This window comes from Chlamydotis macqueenii, chromosome 14 (genome assembly GCF_036417535.1).
Source record: "Chlamydotis macqueenii isolate bChlMac1 chromosome 14, bChlMac1.mat, whole genome shotgun sequence".
Classification (NCBI taxonomy): Eukaryota; Metazoa; Chordata; class Aves; order Otidiformes; family Otididae; genus Chlamydotis; species Chlamydotis macqueenii.
In genome coordinates, this window is record NC_141569.1 from 10,068,920 (window position 1) to 10,090,064 (window position 21,145).

At 45.0% G+C, this 21,145-nt stretch overlaps 1 protein-coding gene across 1 annotated transcript; it reads left to right on the top strand.

The window, feature by feature from the left end:
- Window positions 1–159: 159 nt before the first annotated feature.
- On the top strand, window positions 160–5,375 carry BNIP1 (BCL2 interacting protein 1). Its single transcript, XM_086759057.1, has 6 exons — window positions 160–267; window positions 400–492; window positions 714–805; window positions 1,276–1,377; window positions 2,107–2,225; window positions 4,315–5,375. Exons 1-6 carry the CDS (start codon window positions 184–186, stop codon window positions 4,509–4,511), a joined length of 687 nt encoding a protein of 228 aa, XP_086615183.1. The 5' UTR covers window positions 160–183; the 3' UTR covers window positions 4,512–5,375.
- The last annotated feature ends 15,770 nt before the right edge of the window (window positions 5,376–21,145 follow it).

Genomic DNA, 21,145 nt, shown 5'->3' on the forward strand with positions numbered 1-21,145 from the left:
AAGACGGTACGGTTTATCCAGCCCCTTGCCGTTGGCCACACGGCGGGGGCTCGAACCCCAGCCCCCCCACCGTGGCTCTCCGCAGCGGGCGGGAGAAGGCGCGGAGCGGCGGCTGCCGCCTGTCCGCTCCTCGGTTGCCCGCAGGGGGCGCCCGCGGGCGGGGCCTCCCGCTCCCCTCCCAAGATGGCGGCGGCCGCCTGCGTGCCGGCGCGGGTCTGTCACCAGGAAATCGTCAAGTTCGACCTGGAGATCAAGGCGGCCGTGCAGGTACCGCCGCCCGCCTCCGCGCGGGTGCCCCCTTGCCAGGGCTGCGGGGCGGCCGCCGCCTTGCGCGGGGAACCCCGGCCAGGCTGGGCGATGGCCGCCGCGGGCCGCGCTGACCGGGGCGTTCTCTTCCAGGACATCCGGGACTGCCCGGGGCCGCTCAGCGCCCTCACGGAGCTCAACGCCGCCGTGAAGGAGAAGTTCCGCCACCTCCGCGGCCGCATTCAGGTGAGGCTCCCGGCCGCGGGCCGCTGCGGTGACCGGGCTTTGCTGCAGGCCCGCAGCGCGGGGCCTGTCCCTGGGCTGGGGGCGGTGAGGAGTCCCGGTGGGGCTGTGGGTTTATCGGGTCGCTCTGCTGTTCATTCACTCTCTGGCCGCGGGTGGGGTGTACGAGTTGCAGGTGGCAGCAGTTGTTGATCAGATTTTCGTGTTTCTGCTGGCCGTCCAAGGAGCTCGAACAGATGGCGAGGGAGCAAGATAAAGAGTCGGATAAACAAGCTTTACTGCGGGAAGTGGAAAACCATAAGAAACAAATGCTCAGGTAGGTCAGGCAGCCGGTGCTGTTTAGAGATCCCTGTAACCAGAGATACCTGACTTCTGTACGGCATCTTTTGGATCCTCTTCTGCAAATGCAGTCATTGACATGATGCTGTTTTGCTCCAGACCAAGTGTGGATCAGGAGCGGAAAGGGTAGGACTCCTTTCTCCTTTCCTCTCTCCTGTCCCGACACCCTGACCGTGGTCTGTCCCTTTGAGCAGTTGGGCATGTAACTAGGTGGCTGGAGAGTCAGTCATTTGACAGTTGGCACGGTATTCTTCTCCCCTTGCTCCATAAATGATGCACTTAGGAGAAGAAATGACAGGACAGTATGTTGTTATTCTGTGCTATAATATAGAAGAGTCCATGCATGTATTTGAGGTGCTCAGTTACAGTGGTGATTGCTTGCTGAAAATTGTTTTCACTTGCAAGGTGTTACCATCATACTACAACACTGTGCTCTTGTGATTTCAGCAATCAGGCAGCTTGGAGAAAGGCAAATCTAGCTTGCAAAATTGCTATCGACAACTCTGAGAAAGATCAACTGCTGCAGGGAAGAGACTCCTTAAGACAAAGGTATTAGACCATCCCACTCTATGGTCTGAGATTTAAACAGTGTATGCTATATTCACTGGCTTTAAATGGAAGTGATGTAATGTTTTAAAGTTACTGAACTGTATGTGGAACATAGCTTTTCTTTTGTAAGCGCATTTACCTTTTGTAGAGATTTAAACTGTTAAGGATTGTCAGAATTTCAGGTTTTCTTGGCGTTGGCATGTCTAAGCGGAAAAGGGGATAAGATAGCCTTCACAGTTTTTCTGGACATCTTTTACATTAATTCTAACCGGGGTCATAAACAAGTAGTGGATCATTATGCAAGCTGTTTTTGCCTGCGAAACTGGATGTAAGCTTGTATAGCTTCTGTATTGAAAAGTTGGCTTATTCAGTATCATGAAGCAGCAAATGGGATACCCAGGGTAGTTTGTATCGGTGCTTCCATGCCAGCTTATGAAGTTGTACAGTCATGGATGAATAACTGGTGAAATTTGGGCTCCTGTGAGATTCTGAGCTACTAGCAGTTGTTTTGGCTCATGACTGCAATATTTTATGATTTTTTTTTTTAATTGTTTAGTGAAGATAATCTGAATTTCTCATGCAGCAAAAACTGCTCGTGTCTTTTGTACGTTGGCAGAGATGTTTGGTGCCAGGCTCTATTCTAAGCTCTCCAGCAGCAGCGTTTTCCTTGCAGTACCCAGAGATGTAATTTCATCCCTTCTTGCTTTACTGTTTCCCTTTCTTTTTCAGGAAGACCACAAAGGAAAGTCTGGCAGAGAGTGCAAGTAACATCACAGAGAGTCTGATGGGCATTAGCAGGATGATGTCACAGCAAGTCCAGCAGAGTGAGGAGACGGTGCAGACCCTGGGTACAGATGTTATTTGAGTGTTTGAGTATGGACTGGGTGATTGAAGCATCTTTCATCAGTTCTGTTAGGATGGGGAGAGGCAAACTGACATGGTGTGGAGCGTAGTGGAAACCTGCTTTGCTGTGGGAGAACTTACTGCGATGATAATTAAAGGACAGTCCAGCAGAGCTCTTAACAGTTGGACATAAATAGAAAATAATAATGTACATTGTGTGGAGTTGTTTGCTGGAGTTTCTGTTGCATGATTATGAGTAAACAAGGAAAGGGGACAGGATGAGGAGCTCTTGTTTTAGTTTCATATAAAAGCAATTATAAAAGCAATATGAGTTTACAAGGTGCTAAGAGCATGTTTGGTGTTACACTGTGCTGCTGTCCTGGCATGCATTTGGTGATAGCAGAGAAAGTAAAAGCGTAAGTACAAGTCTATAAAAAAAGGAAACTTAGTATGGCTGGAAGAGAGTTTTCACCCAGTCTCCAGCTGGGATGACTAAGAGACGAGGAGATCAAGTGACTTGAACCTGAGGTCACTTGCTCTGTCAGCAGTGCATCAGAGACTGTGAAACCAAGATTTCACTCAGTTCTTGGCTTCGACTCCTAAGACAATAAATCAAGTGACCTGTCAGAACTGTGATTCATGAAGCATTTAGAAGTTGGATCTGCATTCCCTGGGCCTCTTACTAGCCGTGCTTTTGGGCAGGAGGGAGAACAGTTTAAAGACAAGGATAAATAATGCAACTTTTGCCCTCCTTGTTTTCTGTCCCCATCTAGGGATGGCAGCTGGGCATGGTTTGTTCATGCAAAAGTAGCATGTTTCTTCTCCTATTAAAGACAGCTTGGCAGACGCTTTATCACCCTGTTTCTGACTGAACAACACTTGGAGTTCATCAAGGGAAAAACTATCAAAGGTCATTTGCAAAACCCAGCTGCAAATTCTGAACCAGTACTTAGAATTTCCTTTTTTCTGAGCAAATCCTCTCCTAGTATGCAGTGAGTATATGCAGCTGTGAAGCAGGGAAGCTCACAAGTTTCAGGAAACAAGTTTTCTGTTTTCACTTGGATCAGAATGCCTCTTTGAGGTTTGCAAAGTATGACAAGACTTATTTCTGCTATGCTTGTTTTTGTGAGCCAGACAATATGCTGGGAGTTTGACTTTTCTCTAATCCATCCGTTTGGTATAGAGCAATACACCAGCATTCACTGCCGTCCAGAGCATGCATTCTGTAATATAAGAAAAAGGAGACTCCTGGGATTTTGCTCTCATTTTGTAATTTGAAAGGAGGAAGGCTGAGGAGGTCAGGGGGGTTGGTTTTGTTTGCTTGTTTGTTTTCTCACAGGGAAAGAGAAGTTGAAATTGACTGATGTTCCATCCTGCTGTTTTGGCATATTCTCAAATTCTGTCTCTAGTTGAGACCAATCAATGCACTTTTCGTCTAGTTGATTTTCTCTTTTTTATTAGAAAAGAAAACCAACAAAAATAATTATATTTGTCAAAAATAACTATTAAAATGTTTAAATTGTTTGGATTGAATCAATAAGAATTTCATACTGCTGCATGCTGCTTTTTCTCGCTCTGCAGCCCCGTCTGAATCACACTGATTTACTGCTCTGGCCTGGGGGAACAGTTTCAGTCGTGCAGTTAATACGTTCAAGTATTGACCTGTCCTCCTGCTGCTAGGACTGATGCTGATAGTGATGGTGATTTCTCTCTCCTAAGTTGGTAGTTCTAGCACCGTTCTTATTTTACTTCGCTTCCAGGCAGCTCTCAAGTAGCACTGACTTTCTTCATAAAAAATGTGAACTAGATTTGATCTGGTAACATAAAATTGAAAATTCAGGAACAGGACATAGGGCCTTTAAGCCATTCAGTACTCTTATTTTGCTTTGCATTTTTTCTGAGCACATCAGGACTACTGAGTTGTGAAAGATTTTGCAAGAACAGTCTGTGTTTGTCTTACCCATAAGTCAGTCTGACCCAGAAGGATCTCATGGGCACTATCTGTATTGCCAAATATTGCATGCTTATATCCTTTGTCATGTGTTTTTGAAGCACAACCAACTGAATTTTTTTTTTTTTTTCCCTTAATTTCAGCCAATTCTTCACGAACCATCCTGGAAGCAAATGAAGAATTTAAATCCATGTCTGGGACAATTCAGTTGGGGCGAAAGCTAATAACAAAGTACAATCGCAGGGAACTGACGGACAAGCTGCTAATCTTTCTCGCCCTTGCCTTATTCCTGGCCACGGTGCTCTATATTTTGAAAAAAAGACTCTTTCCATTTTTGTAACATTCCAAAGATAAACTGAACTATTACAAAAGATCAGGAAGAGATGGTGTAATAACAGTAGGGTTTTAAAATACAATAATAAAGGGATATTGCAATAGCTGAAAGAGCATTAGAGCAGGCATGACTTTATACTGTCCCCATGGAACAGAACAGCTGACCTGCCTAAGAAGAGCTTAAATGAGCAGGAGTCAGGAAGAAGCAGGTAGATCAAAGTGTGGAAAGATGGAACACTAATTTACCTGTCGGTTTCGGGAACCAGACATGCGCTTGAGGAGCTAGGCACTCAATGGTGACAGTCTTAATTTTCAACCTCTCTTTGTTTTGCCATGAAATTAACTTTTGTCCTTGACTCGGACTGGAAGCTGCTTTTACATCTCTGTGTAAGGTGCTGAGAGTAAGAGGAAGGATAGAAGAGAGAAATTCACATACATTCCGTTAATAAACTATTTATTGTATCCATGTAAACTGAGTTTTGTTTAAAAACAAAAGTCTAATGGATTGAAAGAGCTTAAATAACTTCCAGTGTGAAAATTCTGCTTAATGCTTAAGAGCAGAGGTTGCGTATGGATTGTTTTTTCTGGAAGCGTAGCATACATGCAATCTGGCCGTGTTCTTCTGGCCTTGGGAGGGCTCTGACCACAACAAAATGGGAGCCACATTAGTAACATTTGTTACTATAAATTCCCACAATATATTGAGAGTGACATTGCCAGTCTGCTGGCATCAAAAGCCTTTTTGCTCCTTTTTCTTTATAAAATTCCACTTAATACTTTTTATTTGCAAAATACTACCAAGTTGTATGTTTGAAAGTTTTTCTTGCTTGTATGGTTGATCTTTTCTCAGTAAAATCTTTTACAATTACTATTTTCCTTATCTCTTATTCTTTAGTGATGAGAGTTTATTTTCTTTAATAACATAAATACCAACCTGCCACACTCCAGGTAGTACCTTGAAGTACCAAAAACTGCACTGCAGTGTTCTTAAAACTGATGTTCCCTTCCCCTTTGGAAATTGTTTCGTTGCTTCTTTAGAGCTGACTGGTAAAGTTGACATTCTGTTTAGGAAATTCTCACAGAATGGCTAAATATTGCCTTAATTTAGTAGTTAGAAGTAAACTTTTTTTAAAAGGCAGTGCTACATATATCCTAAGAAATAGGGCATCAAGCAAATTGCAGTATATACCTTTATGTGACGTTTGAGGCTAGGTTACCTTTGTACTTGGTTCTCAATAGTATGTTTAGAGAGAAGAGGTGACCAGCTGATTATCTTGTCGTTGTAGCGTTCATTTACTAGATCTCACCAGTCGTCACAATTTACCCTTTTGCTGGTAGCTGCTACCAGCTTGATTAAATACAGAAGTGGCAGTGGGTTGTAGTAATCCAAACTGGTGTACAGGACAGTTGAAGTGGTGACTGCGTGGCTATGTGCATAACCAAGAGAAGCTGGAATTGGTAATTGAGTTCAAAATCGAGGGCTCTGCCTGAAGAGTTGATACCTGAGCCATTCTTTCTAGGGTTGTAACATCAGGGCTTGGAAACCTCGGCACTAGGACTGGTACATCCCGCAGAGGGCACTACTGCATGGGAGTCCAGAGCCTTTTCTTGCCCTGGAAGTCCTGTCGTGTGCAGACTAGACAGAATGGACGTGGCTTTTTCTGTATTGTTTATTCATCATATTTCAGTGCAGCCGTCCTAAGAGCCTTTCCTGACATACACAAAGACCGAATAGAGCGAGAACGTGCATGTTGTGGTTTTGAATAAGAGAGGAGCTTTAAAATAAAGATAACGCTGTATGAAGTCAATGCGTGTGTGCTTTTTAATAACAGCCTTGCATTGGAAGAAGTCTTCTGATGGGCAGACTGCTAACCGAGGAGAGCGTTGTGCGCAGGTTGGGGCCACGGTGGAGCAAGTTTCACCCAGCTCAGCGATGCTGGCTGTGGCACGCACGTGTATCATCTCTGGCATCAGGCCCTCTCTGGAGCCCTCTCCTTCCTCCGCCCCTCTGCACAGATGTGTACAAACATACGAAGGGCGATAAAAGTGTGTCCACCTATCCCGCAGTCTTGGAAAATATGGCTTTAAATGCAAATTGTATTTAATACATGAAGATTATGTAGATTATGAATACATTTCAAAAGAATTGCTGTGCAGCTGTTCCTATTTTCCAGATCAGCAGTGCAGTGCTGCTTTATGCAACTTCAGAGCAGTCAATAAAATTCTCTCTTTATGGACTGCTTGCTCCTAGGCCAGCTGTAGCAGTGCTGCTTTGTTTTTTTCAGCTAACTTGAAAACAGTCTGGTCTTTCTGAAACGCGGTACCTGCAGGTGGTCAAACACCAGCGGCCTCAGTATTTCCTCCCGCGTGTAGATGCAATATAAAAATAGGCTGCTGCTAATCTCTGAGATACTGGGACACTAAGCAGGGGAGAGAGCTCTGCTGTAAGCAGCGATGCAGCGTGACTGTCTGCAGGAAGTTTCACTGGGTTTATCTTTGTGACGTGCTCCTGTCAGAACGTACATCAACCTTAAAAAAAGCAGCAGCTTTCTCACAGTGCTGAGAATTTCAGTGAAGTTTGTTTTAAAGGGGTGATCTTTTTGAACAGGGATTGTAATGTAGGAATTTGGGGGAAGATGAAGGGTCTATTGCTAAATGTCTTGGGTTTTGCTCTGTTCTCATCTTGTTACTGAAATTTTAGCTTTCAGACCTTGACCTGCTGGAACACTCTGAGAGCAAAAAATAATTGTTAAGGACCTTCCTTATGAGATTTGGTTTTTTTGTCGCATCCAGATTTCATTTAAAAATAATCTACTGCTTTTGTAAACGTACCTACCTGCTCTGTATAAACTGACTGTCAATTTACAGTCCTTAGAGACAAGGGAAAGAAGCAAAAAAAGATCAAGGACGACTGGACCTTTTGGGAGAGCGGAAGAGTAAAAACCCTCCCCAGGGACACAACAGGTCGATCTGCAGCACTGTGTCTTTCTGTAGGCAGCCAGAAAGCACTCAGGGTCCTGACGGGCTGCAGACCTGAAAATGAATAATTGGTGGAGACAGGGAGATAAATGTTATTTCCTCTTTGGGATAAGAAGGGTGATTTGGTGAAGCATCCTCTCGGACATGTAGGGCCATCCAGCCCAAGTGGCACCTCAGTAGGCACCCTGGCTTGGTGGCAGGTGCCTTGGAGCTCCCCTGGGCATGGTGGGACGCCTCAATCAGCCCATATAACCTGCACCTGGAGACAGCTGAGCAGGTGTGCTCAAATGTCTTTCTTCCAGGCTACAGCATGGTGTCTGGCTTACTCCTTGCTCACAGACCTTGTTCCTGGCTTAAAGGTAGGCCTCTCTCTCTGGTCACTTGAATAAGCGAGCGGGAGCAGTGCTGTGCGGAGAGGAAGTGATATTGCCTGGCTTTTGCTGTCTGAAACTCGCGATGTTTATCTGGGGAGTGTGGAAAGCTGGGCCTGTGCAGTTCTCCTGTGTCAGCAGGGAGATTTATGCTTGCATCTTCTGCTGTTTGAGCAGCCCAGTGAACTTGGTGGCCACCTCAGGATGGGATTTGGATCGGACAGGGTGGTATGTCTCAGTCTTGCTTCTGCCACGTGCCTGAGGTTGTGTTGTGAAGGGTAAAAACTGGCACCACAGAAATGTATTTGAAAGGGAGTAGCATTTTCTTAAGTGCTTCAGCCTCCAAGTTTGCCCTGACAAGTGCAGCAGATCCATCAGGGATGGTGAGAAAGGGATGGTGTCTGTTCCCTCTGCTCATTTGGGCTCAGGCGTGACTTGGGGACTGAGGGTTGGAGCCCTCCTGAGACCAGGAGCTCTAGGACTGCAGAAGGTGTTTGAGGAGCTTCATGAAAGAAAGAGTGCTCTGGAGATGTGTTCAGGGCTGTGCTGAAGGGTTGTTGCAAGCTGCTGTGTCTGCGTGCAGGCAGCTGGGCTCTGTTTCAAACTCTTTTAAGAGGCCTGAGCTCTGTACTGATTTTGGTGCTCAGATGAGCTGGTGCTTGGGCTTGCCTCCATCATCGTGAGATGCGATGGATTTCTGTGATGGTTCCTGCACAAGTGAAAGCAAAGAGGAGGGCTCCTGTTGCTACCTGGACCCTTCCTCTCCCCCAGGCAGTAGGTGTCAGATGTGCTTGCTGCAAGCTGATAGTGGGGTTTGTAAAACAGTTGCAGTAAAAATCTTTTACCTTCAAAAATAACGCTCCTTTAAAACAAGGAGCAAGAATCTACTATGAGCTTAAAAAGGGACTGAAATCTCCCTGCCCTGGAGTTCAGAGGCTGAGACAGGCAGCTGGCAGCAATCAAGCAGCTGTGGGTTAATGAACTCCTCATCAGCTGAGCACCGGTTAACTACCTATGTCCTCCCTGTGAAGGGGGCTGAAGCTATTTAAAGGGCTATGGGTGTTTTGCCGTGCATCCGGAGCCGCTTAGGGATGGGGATGAGGCAGTTCTGGTGCCTCAGCACATCTAGAGGTTATTTATTAAAGAGCTTGCTGGTTTTTGAGAGTCTGTGTCAGGTCCTGTCTGTGGAGTCCAGCCTACTGAGATAATTTTGGGGTTTTTTTTGGAACATATGTGGAAAAGGGGAAAATGCCTGGAAGTTGACCTGTGGTGTGTCAGGAGCCAAACAGCGCTGCTGGTTACTTGGCTGTGTTGCCAGCACATGGTTGGTGGGCTGTGGATGCAGATGTGATCCTGGTCTCCATTCCTACGTGGCTGTGGTGGAAAGCTCGTGGGCAGGAGCAGGCGCCTGCCAGGCATCTGCATTGCCATAGCTGGGATCGTGGGCGTCTCCCCCATATACTCCTAAAGCACGCGACAGGGAGGTCACTCTCTAAGTAACATTGCTAGATATATGTTTTCAAGGAAAGTCACCTTTTAGTGATTACAATGAAACATGGACTGAAGGGAGAGAATTGAAGTAGTTCTAACATACGCCGTAGCTGTGCACTGATTTGATTTGACTCACAATTATTTAGTTAGTGGTTATAGCATCAGCAAATACAAAAATATTACTGGGTAACTCTGTGGGGAAAATAAACGAAGAGTGTAATATTTCCTTCTCCTCCCTCCCCCCCTCATAAGAATTGAGGGGAAATAAAGTCTGTATTTGAAGTTCTGCTTTTGAAATGCTTTCCGCATAACTGGCCTTACCAAAATGGAAGGGTGAATTCATAGCTTGGAGGTTTCTAAAAATGTCTCTGCCAAATGTGCGCGGCTGCTATCGCATGCCAAGTGGTCCAGAGCAAGCCAGGCAAGTCAGGCTGGAATCTTTGGGGGCTGAGAATATCCAGGGGGCACGTGCATACTTGTCTGCAAATATGTGGGGCTCTTCTTCGGGACGGGGGGAAAAAATCAGCGTACCATTGTTTCGCCTCCCTATTTGTCATGGTGTGATGCCACCAGGAGAAATCTTAAGCAAATATTTTAGCAAGATGTGGTGTCTTTGTGATTGTACATCGCTGCAAAGTGCACCGAGCCCTTCAGGTAACTGGTGCCTGAGTGCTTGCTGTGAGATAAGTGTTCTCCAGATGGGCAGCAGGTGCTGTGCACCTCAGCCAAACGCGCTCAGTGCTGCCACAGCAGAGGGACAGCCGCGGTGTGGGCCATTCCTGGTGCTCTGCGGTGTAAATGCCAAGTATCCTCTAATTAATTTTTTCTAATTCATGAAAGACTAATGCAGTTCTTTCTCTGATGGTAGTTGGAGAGAACAGGAACCTTGCTTCAAAACTTAACCCTTTTAAGTTAACCCCTTTTAAGTTTAACCCCTTTAACTGCTGTTCAGTTTCCCTGGTTCTCCCTGTTTCCTAGTGTTGCAGACCAGCTGAGATTGGCAGGGACCTCTGGAGGTCATCTACTCCGAGACCCTGTATGGTGTTTTTATTATTACCATATCATTAAGTATGGTACTTTTAGTTAATAAATAATTTCAACTTAAAAGAAGTGGAAAGAGCTTGCATTCATACTTTAAATTTTAGTACAACATTTGGTTCTCTCTTCTCAAGCAGCAGTTGGTCGTTGAATGTTTCTCAATCATGTACATCTTAAGGTGTGCTTGTTAGGGAATAATGGGATCAGCTGATGATGATGTCATCTTTCCCATATTTGATGGCTGCAGGATTTGTCACTTAACTATAAGGAAAACTAGAAGGTTAATTGAACCTAGAATGTTCACAGATGGAGAAGACAGACTTCTCATCTTTCTCTGCTGTGAACTCCGTTGCTCAAAGCTTTGTAGGGAAAGAATTAAAATGCCAGCGCTTCCTGAAAACAAATTTCAAATCACATCATTTACATTCATGTTGTGTAAGTAGCATAACTAGCTACTGTGGTATCTGGAGCAGAATCATCTTTATTTTTCCAGGCGCCCAGTGCACTGTGGATGTCCATGCTCATATCAAATATTCACTGAATAAACACTTCCCAAGGTGCTGGTCAAGCAGGGGTGACCCATTCCTGAAAACTGATGTTATCCTGGTTGCAGACTGTGCTGGGATCTTTGATTCATGGACTAATTGCAACTGGGAGTCATATAACCACTTATTACTCCGTCCACTATCTCTGCATCTGTCCCGTTGTGCTGTTGGGTTTTCAGCCGCACAAAATGCGTCCGGGGCTCTTGCATCATCCTCCCACTCTCTAGGGCTGTTTGCGGACTGGCCTGGTGCACGTGTGTGTCCCCAACTGGGGGCTTGTTCAGGCTGAGGCTGTTACAAAAAAAAAAAGTTTAGTTTACTCAGTATATTATCTGCTTGCTTATGTAAAATGATACAAAAGGGGTCTGGGCTGCTCTATGCAGCAGGGGAAATGACAGACACACCAAGCTGAGGTTTAGTTTTCTCACAGCAACATGCAATGGAAGAGTTTGTGCCAGTTTCTTTGGGTGATGCTTTGAGAGAGATGCTCTGCGTGTGCCAGTGCACTGTAACTGCCTTGAGGATTTGATAGCCTTCCACACAGAGAGCGCGCTACAGTCTGAGGAAGGGGCTGGGAATCTTTATTGACTTTATTGGGTTTAGGGCCTGGCCCTTCGTGTGATCTCCACTCAAGTTAGCAGACACGCAGCACGTGTGGTTAAGATGAAAGTCCCTTACTGTCTATAATTATTCACACTCTGCGAAGCCACTCAAAAACGTCACCAAGTTGTGTCTGTGTGTCTCCACGTAAATACACTGGGTTATGGGCAGGGAAGCCAGCGCTGGTCTCCCAGGCTGAAGTGCCTCCTCTGTGCTACGGGCCGGGCTGCTGGTTGCACCAGCACGAGCAGTATGGGAGCTTATTCCACAGATTCTGGCACCGTGTGGTCAGGAGAAGTATCAAATCCTACACAAGCAGATATATGATCTTCACAGTAGCAACCAAACATGTTAAATGTGAACCTATGGAATGCTTCATTAAAAAAGCAACTCTTATTTTTATTTGCCTCTGGTTTGGAGTTTGCTTTTAATGTCATGATGTTAAGCCTATCCATGTAAGCGTGGAGTGCCTCAGGCATAACCTTGGAGCATTTGCAATTCGCAGTTTCTCTTTGCCTAGCTACGTCCTCACCCACTGGCTATTCCCACGTACGCTGCGCGAGCAGGCAGGGCCCAGCCTGGGCTTGCGTGGTGTCAAGGAAGGTAGAGCGGTTCCAGCATGGACCTTGGGTGCTAATGTAAAGCAAAAGCTGCAGTAATCATGGCCGTGCGTCTGCCTCAAAGTGATGTCTTGGGTGCTAAAATGCTGGATGAATTATGAGGCGCATGCAGCCATGCAAAGTAATTTAAAATAATTTGCTAGGACTTGTGAGAAGCAAACCTGGTGAAGGTGTCCCCAGGGTGCTGTGACATCTCGCCGTACCTTAGACCACCGCAGTCTCTCACTTCCACTTGGGCTTCCTTTTATTTTTAACCTCGCAACGTGAGACCGATCAGATGTTATCGCTCCTGACCTTTGTCTCCTGCTGCAACATCAGAGCTGGCTTGCGTATCCTACTTATCTCCCGCTTTTAGAGGCTGCCAGGCAGGGTCGCGGGCTGTGCCGTGGTGCTGCGGAGCTTTGCCCTGCGGTTGGTGTTGGTGGCTGCATGAAAGGAAAATGCCACTCGGCTGCTCTGAGCCGGGCCTGGTGATAATGCTGCGCGCGTCCCTCTGGTCCTGCGATAAGCGCCCAAAGGGCAGGCAGGGAGAACGTCTCCTCAGGGATCAGCGCACACCAGGCCCTATAGATAGAACCACATATATATAGAACAACATGAAAGCTTTTTGCTTTCTTCTTTTCAACAGCATGATGGCTAAGTATCACATCCAGGGACGCTTTTGGACCTGACCCTTCCAGGGGTCTGGGCTCGTTGTACGCACAAGTCCTTTGGTTTGCATCGTCCCACCAGGAATGGAGATTTGAAGCCGAAACCCAAGCAGGCTGCAGAGTGTGATTTCGTAGTCCTGATAAATGCACAAAGACCGGGGAGGGATGGGTCAGTTTCCCTTTATCTTCAAAATGGACAGCGGGACAAATCTTTTCTGTTTGGGTTATTGGCTTCTCATAGGTGTCACCCAACTACCAAACAGTATTTGCTGCTGCTGATGGGAGATAACTCTGTCAGTGGCATCTAGGTGCTGACATTATGGCTAGCTAGTCTGAAAGGCAGATAAGATTTTTCTATATTGAGTAAGTCTATTGATCCAGTCAGCCTCCTGTCCTGTGTCTGATAATAGCAAATACTTGATGTAGCGAGCCTTCCTCTGTTCTGCATATTGCTATATATTGTGTGTGTGTGTATACAAAAATCATATTTCATGTATATCAATGCTGTATATTTTGTGAAGAATTTCCTTCTGGCCCATGTTCTTAAAAGCATGCTGCTTTTCATTTGGATGCAAATTTGCAAATGCTACTGAGGACCATAATGTTTTTCCCATTTGTTTAAATGTCAGAGATGATATTTGAAAATAGCTGAAGCAAAAATGCAAGTAGCTTAATGCCAGCATCTCACAGCTTTCACTGACTGGTTTATGCCAGTAATCTGTCTGCTTATTCAAAACTAACCAGACAAAAAAAAAAAAAAAAAAAGGGGAGGGGAGGGGGAGAAAAAGAAAAAAAAAAAAACCACAATTCTCTTTGTCTTCAGATTTGTTTAAAACAGTTTTGTCTTTGCACCAGTATCTTGGGTAACTGCAGACTTTGACCCTACTTGCTTCCTTTCACAGACTTAATGGTAAATAACTTTGTAGACAGTAGGGTAATGTTCATACTAAAAGACAGTAAGTGGAATTTAAGTTCTCATGACTGCAAGCTAATTAATTTCTATAAAGACGTGGGTGGATGTTTAGGTTTGCAGATTTCAACGAGAGCTTCTGGTCTTATCACCTTGTCAAAAAGACATGATGTTACATGTCTGTTGGAGGATTCCAGAAAAGATGGCCAGCTTTGGGAGAGAAATTGCTGGTTAGGAAAGCATAACGCCTGGAACAACAAACAGTGAATATAGAATGCTTCTCTCCAAAAGAAAACACTTCTATGTTCAGTACTAAACTCTAGGTGAAGGCTTTGCTCCTGCCTCTGCAGGAGGGGAGCTGCAGTGGAGCTGCTTCTGTGGATTAAAGCCAAGAGATATTAGCAGTCCTTTCTGCACTCACCCGCAGCACCTAGGGCGCTGGGTTTAGTGTCGCTGCAGTAATAACCACACATGTATTCTTAATTAACGTATCTGAATCTTATTCCTGCGAGGTTCCTTGTCCGTGACCCTGTGGGAGAAAAAGTTCCCGCCAGGGCGAGGTCCCTCGTTCGGTCCAGGCACAGCTCAGGCACTGTGGCTTCGCTAGGAGCGTGTTCGTCAACCCCAGACGCCGCTGGTGACAAATGACATTTTCTTTGCCTTTGTTCCCTGGGGCGTAAGATGTGACGTTTACATTCAAGATCAATTATTTTTAACTGAAGGATGATAGCCCTGCGTCTAAATTATCTCGGGGCTTAATTCACATCAGTTAAAGCTTTTCAAAGGCTTATTAAAATTCCTTAAGTGTGTCCTGCTTATCAGCAGTTGAGTGTCAATGGCATTATACAAATGTTGCTATTGGAAATAACTGTTAAGTATTGTTTGACTGTATTATTCTCATATATATACATTACGCCTGTGACTATTAATACTACTTAGTACTTACACGACTTCTTTCATCTGGCGATCATAAAGCATTGCCCAGGGAAGCCGGTACCATTCTCCCCTTTCTAAATATGGGAAAACTGCAGCTGCGTCTCACACTGGGGTTTAACATCTTCCACTGAATCCTGCCAGGCTTGCCTCTCGGTCTGCCTTGGCCATTTTTAACAGGGCTTCATTTATTTGTGCTGCTGCGGCACTTAAACCTTGCACGCTGGCACCAGGGCAGCGCTGTCTTCTGTGCATGCAAACACAGGGCAAGCGCTGCTCCTTTGCCGAGGCTGGAAACGTATAGATCAATGTATAGACCAAGAGATGCGCGGCAGGGAGCAGGTGGTACTGAGCCACGCAGATTGGAGTTCAGCAGTCACGGAGGGAAGGAAAGTCTGAGCGGAGCATGGAAGGGTTTTTGGAGGGGAGGAGGCTTTGTTGCTCTTTCTGATGAGTGTCCCCATGCTGGCAGGAAATTTGGGAACATTTGATCAGAGGCTGGCATTAACATCTTGGTGCTGTGAGAGAGGATGAAGAGGGGAGGGACGGTTTCTGGAGGGCCAGGAACGCCGCTGGCTCCCTGTTCCTGTGCTAATCCCTGGCAACAGCGAGGGAGGAATAATCCTGGTTGGCAAATAAAGGTGCGGCCTGTCCTGGCACCTATACAGCTGTGGGAGGTTGGGATGGGGGGGTTGGTGTGTGTGAATAGCCAGTGGGAAACACTTGGGATTAGTTTGGAAGTGTTCTCATCAGGGTTTTGGGTTGGTTTTTGTGTGTGTGTGTGTGTGGATTTGTTTTGTTTTGTTTTCCCCTGCAGTGTAAATACACAGTTCCTGCCCTTCTCAGGTAGTCTTGGAGGTTTAGATTTTATACACATTTGTATTTGCTTTGTACAGAGGTTCTGTGTGGAGGATGCATTTTGGCTGACCGTCTATTCCCAAGCCACTAGGTAGCACTGTGAAATAAAGTTCTGCAGAGCCCAGCACCACTTGGCTGCTCCCCTTCCCAGCTGGCCTCAGCAGAACAAAGGCAACGCTAACTCCAGGATGCTCGACATGAGTAAAGATAGCAAGGATGGTTTCAAAGCTTTTCTTCAGCGTTGGGTCCGTAGCGACGTGCAGGAGAAACCACTGTAAATGCCGTAAATGCTCGTAGAAGTTTTGGGCACTATTCAGCAAAATACTCCAGCGCGTCCCGACCTTGGGTGTGTGAGCTGCCCGCCTGTGCTGATGAAGCAGACCAGAGGCTTGCACAGATGAAAGCCCCTCTTGGGAAGCACAAATGTGTGTGATGCTTTATTCTGCGCAAAGTGACTGTTAGCAATGAAACTCTGCAACACAGAAACATTTCTGAAGTGAGTGATCCTTGCGCTTTGACAGCGACAGCTATGTTACAGCCAAGATGTACTCAGATTTATGGCACGTTATTCTCATAATAAGCATTTTGCTGCTGTAAAGATTCTCTTTGTTGGAACATAATTTTCTGATTTTTATAGAGAAATTATGAACGGGAATCTAACACATTAATTTTCAGTTTGATACTCAGAATTATTTTTGGTTAAACTCTGAGTCTCTTCTATCTTGATAAGTGTTATTAATTCCTATCCATTATAGTTCTAATTTTCATTGGAATATACTACAAAGGAAAGTGCATTGTCTTGATTTAGTATGTTAAAAGTTATTCTCCTGAAGGAATGGAGTCAAGTAAAAATTAGATTATTTTGATTATTGAATTCTTAATTAAAATTAGAAATATCAGAGAAATACTTTGGATTATTAATCCCCAAATTATTCTAAAAATAAAATTGGCAAGTCATCTATTGTAACTTTTGAACTTCTTCAAGTGAGTAAGTTAACTTTCTGCACTTCGTTCAGCTTGACTCAGTACAGTCAGCTGTACAATAACCGAACTGCAGAACAGCTTATGCGCATTTATGTTTAAATCCCCAGCAGCTAACGGCAACGTGTGTGACTGCCTCAGCACCATATCGCTGCTTTTTAAAATTAGACCTCGCTCTGTCTGCCGCAGGGAGAGGAGATGTGATAAAGGGATCGGGCATCACGCTCGGTAATGACTGCTGGGCTTAAACGCTCGAGGTACAGAAACCCTGAGCACTGCCGGAAAGGCCGGCGTGGTCCCCGGCTGCAGAGGTCATGGTGTGCACGCTGGTCACTGTCAAATGCTTTGGAGAGCTTCAGCATCGGCGCTAGCTGAGGAGCTGGAAATTAGGACGAGGAGATTCTTTTTTGTATCTACGGCTGTACCTAATGTAAAGGGCTTTCTATCTGCAAAACAATTACGTTCACAAAAGCAGTTTTTGAGTCGGGTGCAATCCACGACTGCCAGGGAAATGCATGGCAAGTGCTGACCAAAAAGGGCAAAGTGTTTATCCCAAAGGCTGTCTTTCATCTCCTGCAAGCCAAAGATGCCCCAGTTTGAGTTGAAATAAAATGTCCCTATTTTGCCCCAACAAGGGCCTGAATTGCTTGATGTTTTCACCTTTTTATAGGCTTGGCCACCCTGGTTTACAGCGAAACAACATTGTGGCATCACCCGTTGCTCTAACAGTGTCTGTTAACACTTGCTGGGTGGTTGCTTTACCTTATCTGGTTACTTCTGCAACATCTGCAAGCAAGTTATGTGGTATTTTCATCCCCCTGAGGATTTATTGTGACCTCTCAGGGACCTTAATCATTGGATCAATACGCTTCTGACACCTGTAAATCAACGTAAACTTGACCCTTGGTCTTGACAAATCTATCACCACAATGCTCTTTTTTTTAAAGCATCCCCATCGCACGGAGTAGAGAGGGTTTGGGCTGGACGGAGGCGGTGATGGTGGCAGGGCAGAGCCCCATCCATCTCAAGGTCGAAAGTCAAAATGATAAAGGAAGTGCCTGCCTGCGGTACCCAGGTGGAGCACTGGGATAATAGGGGGAGCGGCTGGGGGCAAGGTCCCTCCAGGCTTTTGGGGTGCAGCCAGGTCCCCAGCAGGACCAGTGACTTGCTGAGATGCTGGCCCTGCGGGTGATCCCGATATCTGGGGGAAGAGCTCTAAAACGCCGTATTCGGCAAAAGCGCTGTTCCCTTCCTCAGGGACTTCTGATAAGACGAGATCTGCTGCTTTAAAAAGCTGCTGGTTGCGCTCATCCTATCTTTAGCTCAGGTCATCAGAAAGCGTTTTCTCTTTTGAAAAGTCAGTTCCTCTCCGTGCAAAGGCTTTCCTGCACTCACCCCCTGCCGCACCCATTTTTCCATCCAAGCATTCCGAAGCAGGGATTTCTGTCCGTGTCTCTGCAGCCTGGCTGCGTTCAGAAGGCGATGGAGGACCTTTGTTCCTCACCTGAACTCTCTGCCTCTGTAACACAACACATGAGGTTAAATGACCGTCTTGAGGTTCTGCGTCAAAAGAATGTCAGAGTTACAATTAAAACAGAGGCTTCCCAATTTCAAGACATCACCAACTGCTGAAAAAAAGCAAAGCAACAAGCAGTTCGTGCTGCAGCGATGACAAGTGTAGGTAAAGAGCACTCTGCAGAATAGCGATTACAGCAAGGCTGTATTTTCAGTGATTTTTATTGTGTTTTTTTCCCCAAAAGTTTTCTGCAAAATATCAATGACTCAAAATTTCACAAGTAATCAGTTCTGTTTATAAGAAAAAAAATAAAAATATAGAATGAAGTCTTGTGCCCCATGTTGTTTTTCTCAACTAATATTGAACCTCCTCTAAGTACTCATTTTCCCTCGGAAGGTGGATGGGATGCTGCTGTCTTGGTTGATAAAACAGGAATGGTCTCAAAGGACACTTTTGATTTGAAAGCATCTGGATAATGCATTTTGAAGTGGATTATGCTTTTCAATTGGCACGCACCAAAATCAGCAAAATTTGTGTGATGTTATTTTGCTTAAAAAAAAAACAACAAAAAAACCAACAAAAAAAAAATACAAAAAGAAAAACAAAACAAAAAAAACCCCCAAGATGGTGTAAGTGGGAACTAATTGCTTGAATGGCCTCTCCAGTGCCAGACACCTGTACCTCAGTCTAAACTTGGCTCCTGTCACTTATGTTTCCTGAGCATGTCATGTTGACTTCTGGATGAAAGGACCCAGTAGAGCTAATGAGTCCCAATGCCTTGATTTTCAGCTGTGGCTGGGAGCAGCTGCATGAAGGGCAGGAACCTGCCCAGAAAATGAAAGGAATGGCCATCTGGGAGGTGAGGGGAGGAGGAGAAAATAGATGTTTCCTTCTGCTCTGCAGTTAATCAGGCTCACCATCTTTGAAGATAAATCTTGGAGGGTCAACTTGGCTTTTCTGGAGAAGAATCTTCAAATCAATTAATTTTGTCCTTGTAGTAAGGATGTATTTTACTACTGGGAGAAAGTAAATGTCTGACTTAGGCAAAAAAAAAAAATACCCTCTCTATTCTGTTTTGGTTATACACTGAGATTTGGGTGGATCTACCCCCAAAGTAACCTTTCTACATAAGACGAGTAGACCGTAGCACTATTAACGTTCATCAGAAGACCATCCTGTGTCACCAGAACTGAGATCATGGCTTCTCTGTGCTGTAAAGCTGGGGAAAAAAAAAAAAAAAAAACCCAAACAAACAAACAAAAAACCTTAAATTTGTATCCAGCCTTTGCTTTGGGAGCTCTCTTGCTCCATCTAAAGGTTTTTAAGGCCAAAAAGTACCAGTAAGATGGTCTAGGTTGCTGTCTTCTGTGATACAATCCAAAGTGTATTTCTCCTTACGTTCTCCTAGCCTTTCTCTGTTTAAGTATATGAAATAGCAGTGTGGTACCTACTGTCCAATACAGCTATCCTTGCCACAAGCCTTGTGTAACTCTTGCCATGATCAAGAAGTCCAGCAAGTCAAATGCATTGGAGAAGAAACCTTCAGTATCATGGTAGTGATGGGTATATGTATTTGATAAGCATAAGTAGCCAGATAGGATAAACCTGTACAATAGCGGTTCAAAGCACCAAGTTGTTATCTTCTAGGGAAAAATAAGGAGAAACTCTGGATGTGTAAAAGGAAAACCATTTCCCCAGTGATTTTTATGGGATTTAAGATAAGATTGGAATCTGAAATCGAATCTTTTATTCAGAAATGTTCACTCCATGAGGGCTCAGCCACCAGTGCAGGAGCTTTGATGTGAACCTTTGGGGTTTCACCTCTAAGGCTCCCTGATCTTTTAAGTAACTTGAGTTAAATCCCTGTTTCTGGATGCATCATTTCATCAACATGTGAAAGGGTGGTCCCTGTAGCTTGTAGGGATGGTGGTGCTCAGATAAGCAACATGTGTGTGTAGTTCTTTGAAATCTGAAAGAACTGTAGTTCATTATTATTTTTTAATAGGACCTAAAATAGGTGTTTGGTGGCTGTAGCCATCAGGTGTGGTGCATGCCCCGCTGATCCCGCAGCACGGGACGGGTTACTGCCACACAGGTTGTGATTGCAGCATGGGTAACGTGGACATGCACTGCCAAAAGCCATCCATCATCTCCGGTTGTGACCTTGTACCACCTGTCTATCCCGTGCAAGGCCAGCAATTAAAATATAAAGTAATGAAGACAGCAAGACATGAAAGGGCTTTTCACTAGCTGATCAAAGGGGCAGAGCAGAGTGTTTTCACAACTGGAATATTGAGACCAATAGGGCTGGAATTGTGGCTGAGAAAGAAAAGAAAAAAAAAAAGCAAAGAGGACATTTGGGAATTAGCCTGCAGTTATCCATGTCATTTCAGTGTGCTGCACTAGAGGCAGGTCTCTTGCGTGCTCTTACTTTTTTTTGGTAGGGAAAAACACCGGGTACTTCCTTTCATCTTGTTACCTGGGAAATAAATTTTGTGTGCATAAAAATGAAACGCTATAGGTATGTTAGTGCTGAGGACTGAACGGGGAAATTTGGTTTCCAGTTCTAAGGCTTTGTTGCGTAAGAAATCATTTGGGCTTAAATTCTCAAGGTGAAATACTGATGGGCTCTAAATCGTTGCTCAACCAGACAAAAGTAGTCACCTCGGGCCTGGCTCTCGGAGGTGCTGGTGATCAGCAGCTCTTGCTGATTTTTTTTTTTTTTTGTGTGTGTGTGTGCATCTAAAAGGAGAAATTAGCCTGAGGTCCCAGACAGGCACACTGGATGCCTGTGAGTGTTGGATGAGAGATATGGCAGAACGTCTCTTTTTATAGCAGCAGTCCCACTTTCATGTCTTCAGTACTAGGGTTAAGTAAAACAATTTTTTTTTTTTTTTTTTTTTGCATGGCTGGAAAAGGGCTGTCTATAAAGATACCAGTGAGGAACCCTTCATTCTGAGCGCGGCTGTATGCGTGGTATCTCTGTTTAGTAGCTACAGGATGGGGGCTCTTGCAATACCTCTTGATGTGCAGGGTATGGATTGCTTTCTGGGCGTGTAATTGGAAATAAAAACTCAGATACACCTCGTAAACCAGAACAAGTATAAAAACTGCTGTAACCCTCATAACCAGAAATAAATAGCATAAGG

Coding starts and splice junctions, on each gene's coding strand:
- BNIP1 (XM_086759057.1), top strand. CDS start 184: ATGGCGGCGGCCGCCTGCGTGCCGGCGCGGGTCTGTCACCAGGAAATC. Junction 806..1,275: donor CATAAGAAACAAATGCTCAG/GTAGGTCAGGCA, acceptor TTGTGATTTCAG/CAATCAGGCAGCTTGGAGAA. Junction 2,226..4,314: donor GGAGACGGTGCAGACCCTGG/GTACAGATGTTA, acceptor CCTTAATTTCAG/CCAATTCTTCACGAACCATC.